Source organism: Porites lutea, chromosome 6 (genome assembly GCF_958299795.1).
Source record: "Porites lutea chromosome 6, jaPorLute2.1, whole genome shotgun sequence".
NCBI lineage: Eukaryota > Metazoa > Cnidaria > Anthozoa > Scleractinia > Poritidae > Porites > Porites lutea.
Window position 1 is genome coordinate 14,120,486 of NC_133206.1, and position 19,522 is coordinate 14,140,007.

Sequence of the window (19,522 nt, forward strand, 5' to 3'; positions counted from 1 at the left end):
GGCTACAGCGAGAACAAAAATTGCTTGTATTAGCCTCAAAGGAATAAAACGCGTTCAAAAAGTAAAGTCTTGTGAATGAACCTTTTGCTTGTTGAACTGTTTTTGCGTGTTTGACGGCAAAAGATTGAATGTTTCGCCCCGACAAATTGCGCTCGAGGTTTTAGTTGGCGGCGTAAGTGGCACATTTTCAACGCGTGTTTTCGAAGTCTACGCTCGAATGAGCACGTAAGAACGCATAAATTTGCAAATCGCCGATGCGATTTCGGGTTAGCTGAAGCGCTTTCTCTCGCCATAAAGTAACAGTCACTTTTAAATTTCGTTTTTAAATGGTTTCTGTCTTTAAAGGCAGTGTAGGTATCTTCGGCTTATGCTTCAGTGTTGTTAATGGAGATATGGGCTTCTTTTGAAGTAGACTGTTTGTGTTAATTAATATTCATGGGAAATTGTTTGCCTAATATTCATCGTTTATGGTTAGTGTTTCGTGCGGTGGATCTTAAGTAATTTAACGTCGGTGTCCGCAGAGGAGAGAATTTTCAATATATTGTGCTTTATTATGGTTATTATTCTTCGAAACGTCTTTACAGTGACCGAAAATTAAAAAATACAAATACTGTGCTGAAGAAAAAGATGACCGTCAGAGCACTTTCACACTTTGATTGGGCATAAGCTGAAAGTGGATGCACAGAAATTGAAAGCCTTCCTTATGTTTTGTGAGATACATTTGTGCAGTTTATAAGTTATATACTGATTTAGATATCAATTAATGTTAAGTTTTATTAAAATGTTTAAATTTATTTTGAGAACAGATGTCAAAATTTTTATTTCTTTCATTTAAATTATGCAGATTAAAATAGTTTCATTGTTTCTAAGCCAATGAGTCTGAAAGGTCTGTGATTTTCCAAAACTTCTGTTTTGTCTGTCAAATTTTAGAATGATAGAAGATTGTTTTTTCTTTTTACACTGTTGTAATTTTATATCAAGAATTAACTTATTTTTGTACACTAGAGTTTTTATTGTATGGTGAATCAAACTGCCTAGGAGCACTCATTACTACAGGAGATTTATTCTTTCCCTCTGAACTTTTTGCAAGATTTATCCTTGCCTCTTCGTCTTTGGTATATTCTTATGGCAGCCTAAAAAGAGGATCTGTAAAAAGCAAACATTAAACTTTTAGACCATAATTAAAACAGATAAGGTAAAAAGACAACCATGACAGCTAAAAAAAATGCAACCCTCCAAAGTATCTCAGCAACAGAATTTGAACAGTCATTATCATTACTCTACATGCTCTGGAGACACTGAAATGTTTTGTCAAGCCTGGTTTCTGTAGTTCTATTTTATACTTTCCTTTTTATTCTTAGTCTGATCTGTATGATGTTTTGGTAACTCTGAAAGTATGTGATTCCTTATGATGAAGTAATAACATGGTTATTTTTGGCTTTAAAGATAACTTGCACAAATAACACTTCTTAAAAACTTAACAGTAGTGAAAGTCCCATCTAGGCTCTTTCTTAAGGCTGTGTCACGAAATTCATCAAAAAGTGGGAACACACAGTTGCCACCAAATTGAGTGACACTCTAAAAGAACCCCTCAAAACATTAAAAGAAGGTTTAAATAACACATCAAATCTAAAAGAAGGCACGGAATTGGACTAATTTGAAGAAGATTAAAATGGATCGCAACTGTGGTTTTTGAAAAGGTGTTAGCAGCCTAAATTACTAACAGTTTTTCAAAGTTTATTTTTGATGTCAGTGTTTGATAATAATATTATTAATGCTTGGGAGACACATTTCTTTGACATGAGGCTGTGATTTTGTAATTTAATACAAGTAATTTTGTCACTAACATTAACTTCCTTTACAAATAAGGAAGTGTAAATGGCAATTAAGCAAAATGAACTAGACAGCCATGACAGTCACTTGGTTCTCTGTTGTGGTGCTTTAGTTAAAGTTATAGTCATGATACGTTTCCTTAGACAGCAGTGGTAAGTGGCCTGCAAGCTTAGCTTGCTGATGAGGAGACTTTCCCTAGCAATAAGACCTTTTTTCATTTCCTTCAATAGTAGGGTGGATTCAATAGCGCCATTTCCATATAACCATTGCTTTTTGCAATTGGAATTTTTATTTTTTAAAGCTCGAACACAATGAAAATTTTGATCAGGTAAATATTAAGTCATAATATGTGAATGTGTTGTAAATGAATCCACCCATGGATTAACCAAATTACTTTAACTAAAGTAGAAATGTTTAATTTTGGTCACTGGAATAGACCCATTGATGTTGATAGACTTCATAGAGTTGACCCATTGCTTAACACGTGTGTATGCTTTGTGATTGTCTTAAATGAGACCTGCTTGCAGGTTGTATATTAAAAATGTTCCTAGTCTGAATTTTAAAAGCCCTTGATTCGTGTGTGAGCAGGACGCCAAGTCCCCATTTACTATTTTAATTACTATCATTGTATTTGCACTTGTCTTTGTTGCTGATGGAATTTAAATCCATCTGTGTGTCGTTTGTTGCCACTTTATCTGAGTGTGTTAAGGTGATGATGCTTCTTGGAATTTACCACAAGAGAGCATCTTAAATGTTACTACTCACACATTTTCTCCAATGTGTCGGCAAGGTCTCCGACATATTTCCTTAAATTCTTTGAATCAAACGGTCAATGAAGTTGGCAGTTCATTGTCAAGTAATTAGACGTACTTGTAAATATGTACAGTCAAACTACCTTCATACGTACACTAAGGGGCCATAAAAAGTGTCTGTATTGTAAGTGTCTGTACAGGGCGTCCACATTAAGCGGGTTAGAATTGAGAGAACATTGACTGTAGGTATTTTACCTGACATTAGAGTGGTTTTCGTTTGAGTGTCGTAAAACCAAAACCAAAGTAATTACTCTGGCCAATCACATAGGACAAAGACAATACATTGAACCAATCAAAACTCGAAGTAATTACATGCGGCTGACGCAAAGCGCGGGAAAATGCATGCGAGCGTGTCACAATTGGCTTTGGTTTTACTTCTGATTGGATGAAAAGGTGGCGCGAATCTTTTAAGCCAATCGCATCGTGTAGAAAGTGCAAAACCAATTACTTTTCGACACTCAAATGAAAACCGCTCTATATGGTTTCTAGGGTGATGGACAATGGCAATAATCAGATTGATGATCATCAACCTCCTGCACCTGCTTCAGATCTGTCTGCAATAGACATGGATAATTTTGAGCAGCTCACTTCTGAACTACCTGCTGTAGGCAAAAACACATTGCAGTTTGATAATGCAGCTGTTGAGGAGGATGCTGAGTTGTCTCTCAGTATTGAAGACGATCAGGACACAGGGAATCCCACCAATGCAGATATGAAGATGGAATTAATGCCCGTGGAATCAGATGTAAGTTTCACAAAATAAAATATTGCATGTATTTTTTTAACCCAGTCCTGAGAGTTACCAAAATCAATTTTCTCTTAATGATATCCGTACATTGTCAGGAGATTAGGTTATGAGAGGTAATAAAATAATCACCAAAGAGAAATGCCTTGATCATTTTTCAAATTCTCTCAACACAGTCTTTAAGGAAAAGTGTGGAGATTAGTTTGGAGAATTTGTACATGGATATTGGGGCTTAAAGGGTTAACTAATTAATAAGCCTCTGTCTAGTAGTGACTACCTGCATGGACAGGACAAAAGTTACTAACTGGTGGCTTTAATAGTAATTTTTAATTATTAATTGCGAAAGAGCAGCCTCGCGAGGCTGCGAGGCAGCAACCTAATAGAGCCGTGCGCAATAGTTCCAGGGGCAGAAAAAATCTCGAATTGATGAAACATATAGTAATGTAAGGCAACATTTATGATGTAATGCAGAACAGAGAATGCATTGTTTTTTAGCAAACTCTTGATACAAAATCCATGAGCCGTGTGCATGTTTGTGAGTCCCGTGCTCATCCCGTCTTCAACCAATCGTCGGGTGGATATTCATTTGCATCAAAATTTATTGTGTCTTGGAAGCAAAATAGTACTTAGTAAAGGTGGGAATTTCAAATTCTTTATGCAAAGGAACAGTTTACTTGACTATTTTCATAAGACAAACTTAAAGCAATTTAGGGCACACATACACCAACCCATGATCCGACTTCCCTGTATATGTGGTGGGAAAACTGCCGTGCTGGATTTCCAACCAATAGTTCCCACATGTGTTGTGTGGAGCTGGTGCTTAAAGGAATGCTTTACACTACTGGCCCACCACAATAAAGGGTCTTTGAGACACAGGTTTTCTCTGTTCTTTGACCCGATGGTAATGCCATAATGGTGAACTCCTATAAGAGTGGAACAACTGTCTATGGCTACCACTGCCGCGTGATATGGTTGTATGCATGCATGAAAAACAGGCCAGGACGTGGGTTGGTGTAATGTGTGCTTCTTGCTTTAAAGAGTTGCACTTAAAGGAGTTGCCCCAACAATGAAGGGTCTTTGAGACATGAGTTTTCCCCATTCATTGACCCAACGGTTATGCCATGATGATGAGCCTCAATAAGGGCAAAACAGTTGTCCATGGCTGCCACTGCCTGGGTGATATGGCTGTGTGCCTTCATGAGATAGTGGCCAGGTGGTGGGTTGGTGTATGTGTGCCCCTTGCTATAACTATTTTCACACTAATTTTCACTTATGCAATCAAATTAAGTTCAATCTGTTTTTCATAAATTACTGTAATTCATTACAGGTCTAAACAAATTGAACAGCATGCGTATGCACTCTTTTTTTCTATAAGAATATATTTTATAAGAATATCAATGCAGAAATTTGTGAAATTTTATGAATATTTTAAGAATAAACCCCAGGCTGAGATTTTGAAAAGGGTATAATTTTGTGTGTTCAAAAACTTAATAGTACCTTACAATTATATGTTTTCAACTTAATTATTCCATTCTCCAAATGGCAAAACTTGCCAACAAAACGAAAAAACCTGCACTAACTATAATTGATCACCCCAATATATTTTAAAAATATGGAAATGCCATAAGCTATAATTGAAGAATAATACAAGAATATTTTCAGCCTAAAATTGGCAGAAAAATAAGAATGTTCTAGCCTTAATAAGGCCAGAGAAACAACATTCTTAATAATGAAAAAAAAAGTGTAGGTAAAATCTTTGCTTGTTGGCACTTAGCAAATAGCTATAACTATATAGTTATAATATTATAATATTATGATTAGAGGTCCACCTGAAAACAGCATTAGATGTGGTATATATTTTTCATGTTATTTAAGCATGCAGAATAAATGAATGAATACAATAAATTTAATAATGAAATTTATTGTATTTATTTAATGTAATATTAAATGAACGATTCAGTCAGGCATTTAAATATTAATTTATTCATTAGCATATATGTAGTTTTCTATTTACCAAGTGTATTTGCGCAATGTGCCTCATACAATCTGCATTTACTGTTTAGTTGTGGTGTTTTTCAATTTTTTTAAATTGATTTACAAGTTAAAGGTATTTGTGAAAATAGCCATGCTTTCCACAAAGAATTTATTTTTCATAAACATACCCTAGGGCTTGCATCCAGAAACAGATGATGCTAGCTGTGAGGAACCAGATCCCACAAAGGAAGATACACTAGCACCAGAAGCCATGACAGGAACAGAACCAGCAAATTCAGATACTAAAGAATCCAAGGCTACAGAAACGGGTGTCTCTACTCCATCAGTTTCCTTTGATGACAAAGCTGAACAAAATTCACAGGAAGAAGAAGAGGAAGAAGAGGAAAAGCCTGTGAAGTTTGGAAAAATTGTTGATCCTCATGTCTTGGGGTGCTGTGAATTCTGTGGTGGTCCTGTTAAGCGGCGGAGGTTTTGTTCTCCTCTCAAAAGATTCTGTTCCAAGGGTTGTTCTAGAAGTTCAAGGAAAGCTAAAGTAATGTTTCCCTTATAAATAGAAACTAAGTGTACATAAGCTTGTACATTTATACTTCAAAAGGCTTTGGCTTAGGATGTCGGCATGTAAAAAAGCCTGTTTACATGCATTTTCTCAACATTTGTTCACTTATGTTTGGCTTAACCATTTAATGGCAAAACGTTTTTAACAGATTGTCCAACATTGTTGAACTTATTTATTGAGAAGTATTGAAAGCTTGCGCATGTTAATGTGTAGTCTGTGCGAGCAGTCACGCCTTTATCGGCTCTTGTTTCATCTGCTGAGAAAAGACATCTGCTCTCATCGCTGGATAGTTAATGTGTTAAAGCAAATTAATTTAAACCAGTAATAGCAACATTACTTTAACCTTCTTTTCTTGAAAACTATAAAATAAAAATCCTTTATTAAGCCCCCCTCTTTGATAAGCCTCCCCCCCCCCTTTTCAGTAGAGGAAAGTTATGAAGCCCTCCCCACCCTACTAACCTTGTCCTTAAAATAGAATGTGTTAAATCATGACTTTGCTTGAACCAAAGATACCTTTTATTCTTTGCTGACTTCACAAGTTTACTGATGTAGACAGCTTATGCATTTGTCATGGATAGGCTGGGCCTATAATAATAATTATTTATATATGTAATATGTCAGAAAAAGGAGATTGAGGATATTATCAATGGACAGGAAGTGGATGAAGGGAACTCTTATACCTGCACAGTAACAGGTAAGTGACTCAAAGTCATACATTAATAGAGAGGAAAAGTGTGATGTCATGTTACTTCTGGACGCGGTTCCTCAAAGGATGGTTAAGTTTAATCCAGGATTAAGGCAAATTTCAAGCAACGTTTTCTTGTCTAAGAACATGTTACCGCAGGCTTTCAAAATAATGTTGTGCTTTAACTCTGAGATTCTGTGATGATAACATAAGAATGCTAATCTAAGGAATGCATAGGAAGGCAAATACAAAAATGGAAGACATTTTCGAAGGATGGAAGTACCTGTTCCCGAGTACAGTGCAATCATGCACAGGAAAGTGTTGTTTCTTTTTTTTTCTGCAATGTTTGCAGGACCGTGGTTTGTTGGGATCCAGAAATTTTGCCACCATGCTAACATGACGTAACAACTTCTCCACTCTACGTTATTATAAGTATAGGTAATAGCATGATTAATTTGTAGTGATGTTTGGCATAAATACTGTGAGTGATATTTCAAAAGTAAAATTCGAGACAATTTTGAAATATCACAAGTGGTATTTCTGCCAAGTATCACGTACAAATCATGCTATTATTTGTTTATACTACTACACGCAAAAGGTTTGTAATTTTCACATGTAGGTATTTCAAATTAACCTGAAATACCACTGCTCTAAGCCAATCACATTGCAGAAATTTCTCATGTAGTAGTATAACTAATGGTATCTCTAGTCACATTCATGGTGATAATATAAAAAAACCATTTTTGCACATGTTGAATGATTAGTAATGATGTAGTGGAACATACGTCATTTTAAGTACATTCAATCAGTATAGACAATTATTATGCTGTTTACATGCAGATACCATTGTCTGCCATTATACTGTACTTCTTGTTGATTTAAGCAGGCATGTTTTTGTTTAACTGTGGGGGAGGGGGGGGGTTGAAAAAAAGCAATGGGTGCTTTCAAGCAATAAAATGTGAATATCATAACTTCTATATACACAGGAGGCAGTTTGTCATTTCAAGCATTAAAGCAGGTGCTCCATATAGAGAAAAATTGATCAATGCAGGTAGTGGGTGGGAGCACTAAACAAAAAACTGTAATCATCAGGGTTGTCAAAAGTAGCCGGCTGCCGGCAAAAATTGCCGCCTACTTGGTTAGCATCAGCTGGCTACTCTGCTTAGCTTTTCTTTACAGATGGGGTTTTTTAATTGAAATATCCCTGGACTGGCCACTTACTTTGACATCTCAGCTGTCTACTTTAAAACTTTCTGACACCCCTGAATCATGCTCCTGTTGGCTTTGTCATTTCCTTGAGAGTTGTTAATTTTGTGTGTATTTTAAGGCAGCGAGGGTGAGGCCCCTCATAAAGTCACTTGGACTGATTACATGGAAGCTGCTCTCAGCAAGGCTGCTCCTGATTGTTGCTTCAAGCATGTGAGTGTCTTATATAATCTATATTGTGATATTTTGCCAGTTCTGGATGAACTTCTGGGTAGTCTAAATTGTCTCAGCTTTCGCTTGAGCTATACTCTGCCATTGTTGTTGACTGCAGTGTAGCAGGATTAAAATGAGCTAGCTGGCCTGTGCTGCTGTTCCACAGGACACACCTTCACTGAGAGCTGCCATTGACATCGCTAGCACTGTTTTTGCCATCTGTTATCACTATTATTATTATTATTATTATTATTATTATTATTTATTGCTACTATTATTATTTAATTTTTTATGTATATTGTTGTTGGAAGTTGAAGAATTATTGTAATTTTGTAAGTAATATTTATTTATTCACCCAACAGACAACAGTTGAAGTTCCTGGCTTAAAACCTGGCATGAAACTGGAAGCAGTTGATAGGAACAACCCACCTTCATTCTGTGTTGCCACGGTTATACAGAAGGTTGGACAAAGAGTGCGCATTCGTTATGATGGGTTTGGAAAGGATAGTAGCAACGACCACTGGTGTAACTTCCAAGCAGAGGAACTTCACCCAATAGGATGGTGTGCACAGAATGGATACCCTCTACAACCACCAAAAGGTAAATAACAAGTCATGTATTTGTATAGGTGTCTCCTTAACCCTTTAAATCCCAGTATCAACATACAAATTCTCTAGACTGCATGACCTGTATGCATTTCTTAAGGAATTGTTTATGAGAATTTGGTACAAGATCAAACTTTTTTCTCTTTGCTGATCATTTTGTCAATTCTCTTAACTTTTTCTCTTGATAATGTATTGGAACTGTTAGGAGAAAATTGATTTTGGCCAGTCTTGGGAACTAAAGAGTTAATTAGTAGATTTAGTACAAGACTTTAAGTGTTGGTTTGGATCTTAGGGGTGGTTGAACCCCAAGGCAGTTATTACTGAAACCTCCGATGTTAACATACTTAAGTTGGAACGGATTTGTCCTGCCACATTTACTGTCACATTTTTTTAATTTCTGTGTCCTGTCTTGACTCAATCGTTTTGATTTTGTTGATTTGTAAAACACAATTCTGTCCCAAATTTGATAGTATTATTTGACTGATCCCTTTTGAAACTCATTTTAACTGTAAATAATTTCTTATTCTGTTTTATCATTTTAGGCATTAATAGCACTCTAGAGGACTGGAGAACTTTCTTAACTCAGACGCTAACTGGTGCACTTGCTGCACCCCATGACCTTTTTAGAAAGGTATGTGGTGATTGGTGTGCCAGTCATCGATAAATTACATGTATAATACTACTGTATGAGAAATTTCTGCAATTTGATTGGCTTAGAGCAGTGGTACTTCAGCTTAATTTGAAATACCTACATGTGAAAATTACAAACCTTGTGTGGATAGTAGTATAAACAAATAATAGCGTGATTTGGACATGATATTTGGTATGAATACCACTCGTGATATTTCAAAATTGTCTCAAATTTCACTCGCCTAACGGCTCCTGAAATTACGTGTAACAATTTCGAGTTATCACTCGTGGTATTTATCCGAAATATCACTGCAAATCATCCTGTTACCTATACTACCGGTAATCAGTCATTGATCAAAAGCTTACATGTAAGTTGACCCATATAATAATCAATTATAGAAAAAGTTAAATCAACATGTGGAAAAATGAAATCTTTGCAATTAAAAAATATGTTAAAAATAGCGGGTTTTTTAATAGACAAATATTAATGCAGCTATATAAATCTATTGTCTGTTTTTTTTGTGCTCTTTATAAACATGGCGCAAAATGAATCCCCTTAGCAAAAATGGTCCAAAGCTCAAAAGTTAGATGTTACTTTGACTTACACACAAAAGTCATGTGAAAAATAAATTCCATACTTTTGAAGAGATTTTTCTAAATAGTTAAAGACAATATATGATCGTTCCATTAGGTCAATCTGATTATTGCTGATATAATCAATTATTATTCTGAAAATCTCAGCCAATTCCCAACCATGTTGTTGTTGTTGTTTTTTTCTAATAAACTTGGTTCTTTTCAAGCAGACTCAAGAGCACTTCCAGCCACGAGTTCATGGGTTTGAAGTTGGCATGAAGTTGGAGGTAGTTCACCCCATAAAACCATCAATCATCTGTCCTGCTACAGTGACTAAGAGTCTTGGGCCGTACTACTTTGCCATCACCACTGATTACCAAGAAGATGTCCCTTCTGTCACATTCTGTTGTCATAGTGACTCTCCAGGGATATTTCCAGCGGGGTGGTGTTCTAGGCATCAGGTTGAACTTGCCGTCCCTGCAAGTAAGTGGAAAGAATATCACCAACTTTGCTGGAGAAATATGCTCATTAAGTACAAAAGTGTCAGAAATGCACAGACTTGTTTTGGTTGAAATATGTACTTATTTGAGTGTCAAATGTAATTAGCGTGAAAGTACTAATTGGCGACACTTATTTTACATTTCCAACTGGAGACAGGACTGCCGTGTGATCATAAGAGCCATGCAAAGGTCTGACCCACTTGCAGTGCAAAGGGAGTACCTTCATTTCTCAGTTGTTTTAAGACCCTAAAGTATTGGTCTGGCCCTGGGAAACAAACCCACGACCTCCCGCTCTGTAGTGAAGTGCTCTACCGAATGAGCTACACATCCTGCTGCAGTTAAAAAAGAGTATTTTTGGGCATGGGAATTTGGTAGTGATCCTTTGGGTGGATATAGTCATTTTCATTGGTAACAAATTCAAAAGTGCTGTGTGACAACCCAGGCTAGTGGGACAACTGGGCCCGTCAATAATAATTAATAATTGCTATTTCTCCAGGCTAATTAGTAATATTATTATTCATTTGATTTTTTATGGTACTTTCTTGTGAAGAGAATGACTGTAAGGCCACTTAAAGAGCGAGTCGATAGTTTTGTCGAAATTTGTGTCATTGCATGTAATGACTGTGTGGATTGGCAAGTAAGGCAGAAACAGAAGTTGGCTTTTTATATATTGGGTTGGTAGTTGCAGTGTTGTTATTGATATGTGATGTTGAGTTGCTTGGTCTGTTGTTTGTATTTTCACTGTTTTTAATGATCAAGAAATGATTCTGGCTGGATATTTTGACTGCAGAAGTATTTTACAGAAAACATTGGCAGAGGCAACTGGGCCAACAGCTTCAAAACCAAGCGAAAATTGAGATAAAGGAAGAATAATTAATTGTTCCTTTATCTCAATTATTGTCAGACATGCAATTATTGTCAGTGTGACTCACTTAGCAAAAGAGTCTGTTTAGGCTGACGATATGTTTCTCCAAAGTATGTTTCAATTTGGCTCTTTACCGTCAAAACCCTGCAAAAAGTCTTTTTCCCTGTCATTCTTTTTCTTAAATAGCTTTATTGGGTTTCATTATCTTATACATAGTTACGTAGAAACTTTTTTAAAAAGCAATAAAAAGTAGGAGAAGAAAAAAAAGAAAAAAGGTATTATATCAAAAGTGGCAAGAACTACCAAGACAAGACCATAAGGACTTAAAGAAATAAAAAAAAAAAAAGCAAAATATAAAAGGGCAAAATTAATTATTAAATAAATTGTTATCTCATTTGGAATTCATTTTACATGATGAAAAACTCAAATTTAGTTTGCCATTTTTCGCACTGATGGATCAAAGTTTCAGGGCCATACTTCGGCCCAAAGTATAGTAATTTGCATGCGAACTGCACTGCCTTTTTTGTATTTTTTTTTTCTCAATCTTGCAGACAAAATAATACTAAATATGCTTTTCAATACACTTTTAAACATAAAACCAGACAATGCCGAAAGAATAAGAAGAAGAAGAAAAAAAGAAAGAGTGACCTTCATGACTATATTTGCAGCTGATCACCTATCCGGTTATTAACCCCGCCAGACACAGTCTTAACTTGAGTGGTGCTACTGAAAAACTGAATTTTGTGAGGGTTATTGCGAGATTTGTTTTGTAGTAACATGTTGGATCTTTGAATCTTAATTCAGATTACACCAAAAAGACATTCACGTGGGACAAGTATTTAGCCCTTTGTCGTGCACCATTTGCACCTGGTCACTTGTTTAGGGTAAGTGTGATTAACCCTTTAAGTCCCAATAGTGACCAAGATCAATTTTCTCCTAACAATATCCATACACTGTCAACAGATAAGTTATAAGAATTAATAAAATGATCACCTAAGTAAAAATGCCTTGATCTTTAAACAAATTCTCTTAACTCATAGGAAATGTATAGAGATCAGTTTGGAGGATTTGTATGTAGATACTTAGGCTTAAAGGGTTAAGAGGCAGATCAAGAATAGTTAAAACATGGAAACTGCAGTATAACATTTTAAAATTGTTTTTTAGTGTTAATCCATTTCACCCCTCAGTATTTCTGTTAGCCGGATTAGAAATTTGGTTCAGATCAGCCAAATTGAATTAGAACTGCCTGACAAGTTACCCAGACATTACAATATTGCCATTGAACCTCCATGTTCAACCACCTCTCGTATAGTGTCCAGCGCCCATCCAAAACACCATGTTCCCAGTCATAGCCCTATAAGTAGATCTGCTTGTAAACAACCACCTCTCACAAGTGGCTGGAAGCACTTTTTGGCCTGACCATTTATAGTTTTCCAGTACTGTGCAAACAGTGAACGAGCAGGAGTGTATTATGCCGAGAGTTTTTAAACCTGATAAAATACGTGACTGCGAGTTTTTTGAACGGCTTCAAAATCTCTGTTATAGATCAACTCATTCTTGTATTAATATTTAGATTTGGGATTATTTGTTTTAAAATTTGGACATAAAGTTAAGCCTGTCTTTATCTGATATAAAGACACTCATTAAGCATTAATTTCTTTTGGTTTTTTTATGAATATTATTTATGAGTTCTTGAATTGTTTTTACCCTCTTGTAAGCAACCACTTGGTGCACAGTGTAGTCTCTTTGTTTGCTGTAATTGTATTACCCACCCTGAGTAAAGAAATTTCAGCTGCAACAAATTCTCTACCAAAACATAGATGTGTCGGGACCTCTTCACAGATTAGAGACCCGTTGTAGTTCAATTCTGGTAAGTGACCACCTGCCATTAACAACTCCACTAAAATAATCTTTACAGTTTGGGTGGCTTCTTTAAGCAGGTTCGACTGTATAATAATAGTCACTGTAATTGTGATGCTCCAGTGCTTAAACTATTTCTATTATTTTTAATGCAGAAACCCAAGACCCATAAATTCAAACCTGGCATGAAGCTGGAAGTAGTTGATTTGGAGCAGCCGCAAATCATTCGTGTTGCCACTATAACAAATGGTATGGGGCGGATGTTACAGCTATTCTTTGATGGCCAGCAAAAGTTTCAGTTTGTGGATTTTGAGTCACCTGACATTTACCCCATTGGCTGGTGCAAAAGAACTGGACACCCCCTTCATTCGCCGTTTGGTCCAAGTAAGTTTTGATTGTGTAATCAGGTTTAAAAAATGTTGATAAGTGTAAGTGCAGTTTGTTGATCTATTTTGAGTTTACAGGCACTCCACACGAATACAAATTAATTACTGTAAGAGGATTATAATGTCCAACTGCAGGAGGCAACCAGTCTCTATGCAAAAGCCTGACCAAGGTTTTGAACTTGGAACGACCGAGAAACAAACCCAGCTAGTGGCCATAGCAGGAATCAAACCCAGGACTGCCAGATTGTGAATCTGACATGGTGACCACTGGGCCACGCTTTATATAGTGTTGCCTCATACCGATCAGTTAATGTTACAGCGCGCAGACGCAGAGAAAACACAATATTCTTTGGTGGGCAAAGTTGGGCAGGGAATATACCCGCAAGGCTCGGATAAAACCCACCGACCGGATGATGACCGAATGAGGGGCCTCGGTACATGGCGCCATACCGAGGGGGTGCCTCATGCCTGTACTGCAAGGGAGGGCATAGTTCACGCGTGAAAACGCATGGCCGGCATAATGTCCTTGGGCCAAGTTAACCAAGTCCAGCAAATCCTATAGCCCCCCCTCCCTGACGGGGCTTCAGCACAGGGCTGAAGGGGTGCCGCAGGCAGCAATTCCCCGCCCAAAACGCCGAGTAATACGAGAAGTGCCCTGTGTAAAGCCCCAGTCTCTAAGACCCTTTCTCCACCTGGTCGCGAGAGCTGGATACAGCTCTTATCCGCTCCACGGGGGAATGAAATGAACCAGAGACCATCGGTGGAGAAAGGGGATTGAGGAGTGGACAAGCGGGTATGATCACGTTCTAACTTAAGAACCCAACCGAAACTAAACTTGGGTAGCATGACTTAATGAATGTTCTAGTAGGACACAGTGTTCTCAATTGTGTTACAATGAGACATCATAGTGTTCTCAATAAACAATACAAAGAGACACCGTAGTGTTCCCATGTTGTTTGTTTTTTTTTTTTTGTTGTTGTTGTTGTTGTTGTTTTTTTTACGCAACATAAGAATGTTCGTGCTAAACAGTATAGAGCAGCATAACAGTGTTCCCAAAGCCAAGGAAGCGTGGACAATAGTCATTGCGATGTGACATCTAATTGTTTTCGAGTCATTAACTGGATAGACAGGAGGCCAAATTTTGAGGGACTTGGAGAATGGTTTCTTTGGGTGTCCTGATGTACGACTGATATGCATCAGATTTCCAACGGCCAAGAACTTTAATGAGCCAGTCTGGAAGGCCAGCAGCCCCCGCAGTAGTGGCTGCTCCAATGCGGAAACTGTGTGATGCATAGCAGGTACTATCCAATCCACAAACCTTGAGAAGAGCCCGTAGGTTGTTGGTGAGGGAGGACCGAGTAAGATGTCGTCCATCCGAGAATTGGAAGAGGGGCTGGGTAGCTCCACTGGGATTAGTTTGAAGCAGATAGTCTCTTAACGCGGTGACTGCACATACAGTAGAGTTTGATTTGGCGATAGTGAGCTGGGCTGTCTCACGGAAAGGGTCTGTTTTGGACTTCTTGATGACAACCTCGAAAGACACAGGTTGGACAATGTTGGGGTAAAAGTGGACGTCCGATCTTGTCAGGTGGGATTGAATATTGAACTTGCCGTTGTAAGTGAATTCGCTACTACGTAGAAAGCCAAAGAACGCAAGGGTAAAAGCAGCCCACAACATTGAAGAATCTGTGTCCAACGATTGGAAGGGTTTTAGTTTGGCATAAATTTGGCGGAGGATCGAAATAGTAATAGGGAACCGGGCCCGTTTGGCAATCCCGAGGGAGGATTTGATCCCTCGAAGGGTCTTGTATAGGAAGGGCATGGAGGAGAAGTCCAGGGGACAGCCAAACTCAACATGGAGATTCTTAACTGCTGCCAGATAAACTTTAATAGTGCCATACGAAACGGTATTGGATAAGTGGGTGACGAAATGAATTAAGGTTGATTCACTGGTAGGGAGAAAAGGGGTTTGGGGTGAAATGAGTTTATGAAAAAGGCAAAATCTAATAAAGTGTCGCTCCCCAGAGGAATAGGTTCGACGAGTAGAGCTGGCGATGGACTGGAAAATGTAGTGAGCAGCCTGCATAGTTAGACTTTCGTCAGGAAAGGAGGGATTGGACAGGGAACGGGCGATGCATCTGGTGCGAGTTGGTGGAACCGGGGCATCTGAAAGCGAGATAAACTTTCAGCTATGCCGTTGTCGACCCCTGGGACGTGCTTTGCGGTAAAGGTAAAATTAAACTTCAAAGTTTGAAAGGTGATCAAACGGACAAGGTTCATGATGCGGGGAATTTTTGAGCTTTTAGCAGACAAAACTGCGACGACTGCCTGGTTGTCACAATGAAAACAAATTCTCCTGTTAGCCCAATGGGGCCCCCAAATCATGCAGGCAAGGTAAATTGGGTAAAGCTCTTGCCAGGTAATACTTATCCCTGTGGAGGGGTTGAGCTGGTGGGAGGGGAGCCATTTTCCCTGGAACCACTGATTGTCAAAGAAGGCCCCGTATCCGACTGCACCCGCTGCGTCTGTATATAAATGGATTTGTGGGGATGATTCTGTGTAAGGGGGGAGAAAAAGGCTAACACCATTCCAGTGGTCGAGGAAAAATTGCCACATGAGGATGTCCTTTCTGAACTCCTGGGTGAGAAAAATAATCCGCTTGGGGCGGGCACAACCCCGGGTAAGGTTAATGATGCGCTGCATGAAAGGGCGACCAGGGGAAATAACCCGGCAGGCGAACTGCAGAGTCCCAATGAGGGACTGCAGGTCCTGTAGACGACAGACCCGTTTGGAAGACCAGTCCGCTAGCAGGGACCGGGCATTACTTAACTTATCCTCGGGGAGACGAGCCTGCATGTTTACGGAATCGAGTGTTATTCCCATGAATTCAAGAACTTGGGTGGGGCGAAAGGTTTTCTGTGGGGCAAGGGGAATGTTTAATTCCTCAAAGAGGGTAAGAACCCGGCAGAGGGCTGTGGCACAAAGGGACGAGGGGGCAGGTTGAACAATGAAAAAATCGTCGAGAATGTGTATGATGGAGGGGATGTTCAGGTGTTGTCTGACCAACCATTCCAGGGCATCAGCGAGTTGATTAAAGAGAAAAGGGGCACTCCTTAGCCCGAAGGGGAGGGCTTTGTCGAAGTAATAACGACCCTTCCAGGACATCCCCAAGAGTTCCCAATCCCCGGGGTGAACGGGGATAATTCGAAAAGCGGACTGTATGTCAGTTTTTGTCATAAAGCACCCGGGGCCGTGGTTGAGGACCAGGGCAATGGCATCGTCAATCCGAATATACTGAAGGGTGTAATCCTCAATGGGTATGTTAGCATTTAAGCTATCCGGGGACCCCTTGGGGTAGGATAGGTGGAAAATAGTGCGCCACTTTTGGCTTCCCTTTTTGGGGACTAGGCCGAGGGGATGAATTTGAAAATTTTGAAAAGGGGGGGATTCAAAGGGGCCAGCCAGGCGACCAAGCTGGACTTCCTCTAGCAGGTTTTTCTCAATAACTTGGGGTTGTTGGATGGCAGATGGGAGATTCTTGGCAGCTCTGGGGAAGCGGTTACCTTTGTAACCCAAGTGGAAACCATGGCTTAACCCATCGCAAAGTCTAGTTACAAAAGCTTGATTAGGGTGAGTCTTAAGAAGTTTGTGTAGCAGGGGAACATTCACCGGGGTTTGGGGTTTGTATGATATGGCGGCTTTAGCGGTTTGAGAGTTTCTTATCACCCTGGCCTCTAGTTTTTGAAGGGGTGTCATCGTGTCGGTAGGCAGGGTGTTCTCCATTGCAGACCCTGCAGCGGTGGCTGAAGGAGCAGGGGTCCTGGCTGCATTTGGCACCTCTGTTGTAATTGTTACACGTTCCTCGTTGGGTAGGATTGGGCCTAAGGGCAGAGAGGGAACACCCATGAGAAAAATGATCCCCACTACCACATATGGTGCAAGAGGATTTTGCCTGCCCTGTAAATTTCAGGAGGTACAATTGTATATCCCTTTCCCCCCAATTAAGGGAATGGTGGGCGGCTGCTTTCCTACGAAAGTCTATATCGTAGGAGAGCCATGCAAATCCCGCGAACTTACGGTAGGCCGAGCGGATGATCTCTTGGTAAGCAAACATCTCGACAGCCCTGTGGGGGAAGGAAGTCAGAAAGATTGTACAAAAAACAGCAAAGGCCGAAAGCCACCTATCGATTGAGTCAATGTGGGTTTTCTTCTTGCGGGCAGGGGTGGGAATATTCACTTGTTTCCCCTCGAACGAAATGGACACCCCGGGGAGTTCGCTTTCGTTTAGGCAGGAGTTTTCTGGCAGCAAAGAATCGAATTCAACAAACTCACCGCGTAGGATTAGTTGCCGAGTCTTCTGGGGGACGTGGGCTGCGATGGATGAGGAAGCTGGCTGCATTCGGGACTGAGATGGGCCGTAGTTCGAGGAACCCGATTGTGAAAGAAGGCTCGCGACGAAAGCAGGGTCAGATAGTTGTTGTCGCGCTGGAGGTTGGGGAACTGAATGTGCTGGCTGTTGTGGTACGGGTGATGGGTTCGTTGATGCGAAATTTTTTAGCTTTTCATCGACTATGGTGGCGATGAGGGTGGCTAGAGCCGCTGGATTTGAGACGGGGTTAGGCGGAACGCCCCTGTCGCGGACGCCATCTTGTGCTTCGCACGTGGTTAGTTCGGTATCGCGTCTTTGAAGTCTCTCAGCCTGTGGCGGATCTTGTTCATCATTCCGAGCGCTCGGTAAATCGCCTTCCTCGTTGGGCTGCTCAACGTCACCGGGTAGGTTAGGGGCGACAGGAGAAGAATCGGTGTTCGTGCGAGGCCTTTTGGCTGCTGGGTCGGCGGAATCGGAGCTTCGTGTACGTGATGTTGGCGCATCAACATTGATCGTGCCCAGGCGTTCGATCATCTGTTCGCGTGTTCCCGAGATAGCAAGCTGGTTTTGGGCCAGTAAAAGGCGAAGGACCTCGTTCGTAACGCCTGAAAGATCCATGAAAAACTTTGGTGCTGAAAAAACTTTGGTGCTGCTCAACTTGCAGCCTTCAAAGAAAGTGGCGATTGAACGGACTGGCGCAGAATAAGACAAAGAGGCAGGCTGCCAAATAAGGAGATCGCGTGTTTGGGATAAACCGCAGTAGCGATGCAGGCTCAATAGTTGTTGCTTGCCAACATTAACCTTTATTTTATGCTAAAATATCAATTCATAACAGTCCAGTGTTGATCTAGCCTACAAGATATCTCCAATTGAAGTGGTGAGCAAAGCAAGGTGCAAAAGAAAACGAAAGCTTTAGCCACCAGAGGTAGAAGAAAAGGAGAGCTAGAAATGATCTCTGAAGGATTTTTATTTCTGCTTTTTTAAAAATGAATAGCTCCTTACAGTTGGAAATAAATTTTCATTGATGACAGGCGTGGCTGTCTGTGCATCTGGGTGATTCTTAAGGTTCAATTTGGTCTCGAGTCCACACTTTATAGAAACTAGCAAAACAGAAGAGATTGCAGTGAAAAAGTTTGCCAGGAAATCTAGCTTCTACTAAATAGGACCACCTTTTTTGTATGTAGTGGCATTTATGAATTTCGAGAAGAAGAGTGGATTTCATCTCAAAGTGAATATGTAAATCATTGTGGTGATAAAAACATTGTTTTGAAACAGTGGAAAGCTTGGAGTGGTAGCTTAACTTTCATATGAGGTCAAGGTTTTGACTGACAGCTGTCGCATTTCTTGTCTCTGGTACAATGTTTTTAGGCTTTATGGTTTCTGGGGTTGAAAGAAAATTTATTAAAGATTGCTTTAAATCCTCTTTCCTCACTCTCGCATCTTCTCTTGTGTGTGGCTTGCCCATAAGAGAAAAGGAGAGCTTGCTCACACGGGTTAGTGTTGATCTCATCTTCCCACTCAGTTAAGCTTTTCAAAGAAACTGGGCTGCTAAAACAAGGTGCCAGATTGACAGTAAACACATTAAGTTTAATTGTTGCCCAGTATGACAGAAGTCTGTTTTTTTTAGTGAACTTTTGAGTTTTGAAGTTAATCTTTTCATATCATTGAGGAGACTATTTGATCATTTAC

General features: G+C 39.7%; 2 protein-coding genes across 2 annotated transcripts in view; one reads left to right on the top strand and one right to left on the bottom strand.

Annotated features, from left to right (window-relative positions):
* LOC140942288 (uncharacterized) overlaps window positions 1-19,522 on the top strand; it is a 34,705-nt gene that overhangs the window by 1,091 nt on the left and 14,092 nt on the right. Inside the window, exons 2-10 of the mRNA XM_073391248.1 lie at window positions 3,135-3,390; window positions 5,558-5,917; window positions 6,563-6,635; window positions 7,954-8,045; window positions 8,408-8,645; window positions 9,193-9,281; window positions 10,084-10,336; window positions 12,023-12,102; window positions 13,234-13,462. Coding sequence (XP_073247349.1) covers window positions 3,139-3,390; window positions 5,558-5,917; window positions 6,563-6,635; window positions 7,954-8,045; window positions 8,408-8,645; window positions 9,193-9,281; window positions 10,084-10,336; window positions 12,023-12,102; window positions 13,234-13,462 — 1,666 coding nt within the window. The 5' untranslated portion in view covers window positions 3,135-3,138. The remainder of the gene's footprint in view (window positions 1-3,134; window positions 3,391-5,557; window positions 5,918-6,562; window positions 6,636-7,953; window positions 8,046-8,407; window positions 8,646-9,192; window positions 9,282-10,083; window positions 10,337-12,022; window positions 12,103-13,233; window positions 13,463-19,522) is intronic.
* LOC140942287 (uncharacterized) lies at window positions 13,774-18,653 on the bottom strand. The gene is made up of 2 exons (XM_073391247.1): window positions 17,797-18,653; window positions 13,774-15,630 (listed from the first exon to the last, which is right to left on the bottom strand). Exons 1-2 carry the CDS (start codon window positions 18,449-18,451, stop codon window positions 14,579-14,581), a joined length of 1,707 nt encoding a protein of 568 aa, XP_073247348.1. The 5' UTR covers window positions 18,452-18,653; the 3' UTR covers window positions 13,774-14,578.